Here is a 2,321-nt window from a genome sequence, read left to right as displayed (position 1 = left end):
TTGAATGTAAAGATACTTTTCACTGTAGTTTTATTATCAAATTTGCTCTGTTCTCTTGGTATTCTTTGTTGAAAAGCATATCCATACAGCCGTGAGAGCAACAATGCACTATTGGGGTTAGCTTGTGGTTATTGGATAAACACTTACCAATGACCACATGAGTTCAGCTAGGTCCCATTAGTACATTGCTGCCATGAAGAGATCTAATGTAATAAAGAGTGTAATAATAAAATGTTCTAACATTACTGAAAAAAATGTTTTCTTATTAAGTAATGTAAGATTGGTTAGTGACTGGTGCGTGTTATTTTTCTTCATTCTCTTTATACTGTTATTCACAATGAAAATGTTTTCTTCTCGTGTAGAATGACAACAAAATGATGGATAACAAAACATTCCATAAAGACTTCAACATTTTAGCATTTTCTACTAACAGTGAGAAGCACCACCTTTTCATTGTCTTCTTGCTGATCTACTTAACTGGAATACTTGGAAATCTTATCATTATTGCAGTGATTTTAATGGATTCTCACTTACATACCCCAATGTATTTTTTTCTTTGCAACTTGTCTTTTGTAGACATTTGTTACACCACAGTTACTCTTCCTAAACTGATGGATATTTTACTGACTGGAAACAATTCAATGTCCTTCATTGACTGCTTCACTCAGCTGTACTTCTTCATTTTTATTGGTAGCATAGAGGTCCTTTTATTGTCTTCTATGGCTTATGAGCGTTATATTGCTATCTGTAACCCTTTACAATACCACCTTATTATGCATAAGAAAAAGCTTGTCCTGCTTTTGGTAGGCATATGGATATATGGATGCGGAAATTCAATGTTTGTTACCATAGTTGCTTCCAATTTAAATCTGTGTCATTCAAATACAATTCAGCAGTTTTTCTGCAATGTTAAGGCTCTGGCAAACATCTCTTGTTCTGAACAAGGATTTAACATTATAATTTATGTTGAGACATTGCTTCTTGGACTCAGTCCACTGTTGCTAAGTTTAACTTCGTATGCCAAAATCTTAAAAATTATCGTTCACATTAAGTCTGATAGTGGGAGAAAGCAAACCTTTTCCACTTGCACATCCCATCTAATTGTACTTTTTCTTTTCTATGGCACTATTCTTTGCATGTATATGAGACCACCTTCAAAACATACAGATGTTTTGGACCAGATGTTCTCAGTATTATATGCTGCTGTTGCACCCATGCTAAATCCACTGATATATAGTCTAAGGAACAAAGAGGTAAAAAGTGCTATGATGAGAATTGTCACAATGAAAAACTAGACAAATACAATGTTATTAAAGATTCTGTTTTACACATTAAATTTCATTCATGCAAAGTAGTAATGGCAATGAATCACTCCCATTGCTAGTTTAATGAGACCTATTACTCAGAAAGAGCAGCAGTTAATAATATTTCAAACATTTTCTGCATAAAAAAAAGGCTAAGTAAATGCTATTTGAAGAAACCAAAAGGAAGTGTATGATTATGAGTCCTGGGACTTTGTTGCTGATTGGCTAGCATGAACAATTCACACAGGTAAAAAAAATTACATTGTTTTAATTATTATATCCCTAGTAGCTTGTTCTTTTGCAGGTCACCACTTGGGAGCAGCCTCTTTTAGTCCAAGTGTGCCTTTCACAGAGAAGGACTTTCTTGAAGTATATCAGTCTGATCGGTCCAAAATACCAGGCAATCCTCCTCTGAACAAGGAACATGGCAACCTTAGACGATCGTTTAGGCCTTCTAAGGTCTTGTCAGTGAGGTGCAGGCACATCGGGAAGGGAGTCCCCATCTGATTTCCCCCATCACACTTAGGGAGACGTTCCACAGGGTCATTATGTTAATATACACAGACAGATAAGCACTCAACCAGGAAGGAATAATGGTTAAGTAGCTTGCTCTTTGGCAGGTCACCACCTGGGAGCACCCTCTTTTCGCTATAAATGTGTTTACTTTCTCATAAGATATAATAGATTCCAAAATACATTGTTCTAATTTAGTTTTACCCTGTTTAATAAATTATTTCAATAAATTAAGTTTTACATTTTTGTGATTATGTTACTAAAGTGACCTTGAAAATGTTATAATTTCCAAGCCCTCTGTGATACTCATTATTCATGTAGTGGCATGCTCTTCAAAGTGCATAGAAACACATGCATGTGTAGTATGTTACTCCTGACCGCAAATGAAAAAGAACATAGGCATATCCTTAGTGTTATTGCCCTTACTGGCGATCACAGAACATGGAATTAGAGCCCACCTTACAGAGGAAGTGATTCAAGAAGTAGCATACTCCAAAACAGAAC

At 35.5% G+C, this 2,321-nt stretch overlaps 1 protein-coding gene across 1 annotated transcript; it reads left to right on the top strand.

The window, feature by feature from the left end:
• Positions 1–374: 374 nt before the first annotated feature.
• On the top strand, positions 375–1,295 carry LOC128664628 (olfactory receptor 1C1-like). Its single transcript, XM_053719443.1, has one exon. The coding sequence runs from the start codon at positions 375–377 to the stop codon at positions 1,293–1,295; it is 921 nt and encodes a 306-aa protein (XP_053575418.1).
• The last annotated feature ends 1,026 nt before the right edge of the window (positions 1,296–2,321 follow it).

This window comes from Bombina bombina, chromosome 6, assembly GCF_027579735.1.
Source record: "Bombina bombina isolate aBomBom1 chromosome 6, aBomBom1.pri, whole genome shotgun sequence".
In the NCBI taxonomy this organism is placed as follows: domain Eukaryota; kingdom Metazoa; phylum Chordata; class Amphibia; order Anura; family Bombinatoridae; genus Bombina; species Bombina bombina.
The sequence above is the reverse complement of the archived record's forward strand: the minus strand, read 5'-3'. Positions and strand labels throughout refer to the sequence as shown.

What these genes read in the sequence shown, in the direction of transcription:
- LOC128664628 (XM_053719443.1), top strand. Translation starts at nt 375, where the DNA reads ATGATGGATAACAAAACATTCCATAAAGACTTCAACATTTTAGCATTT.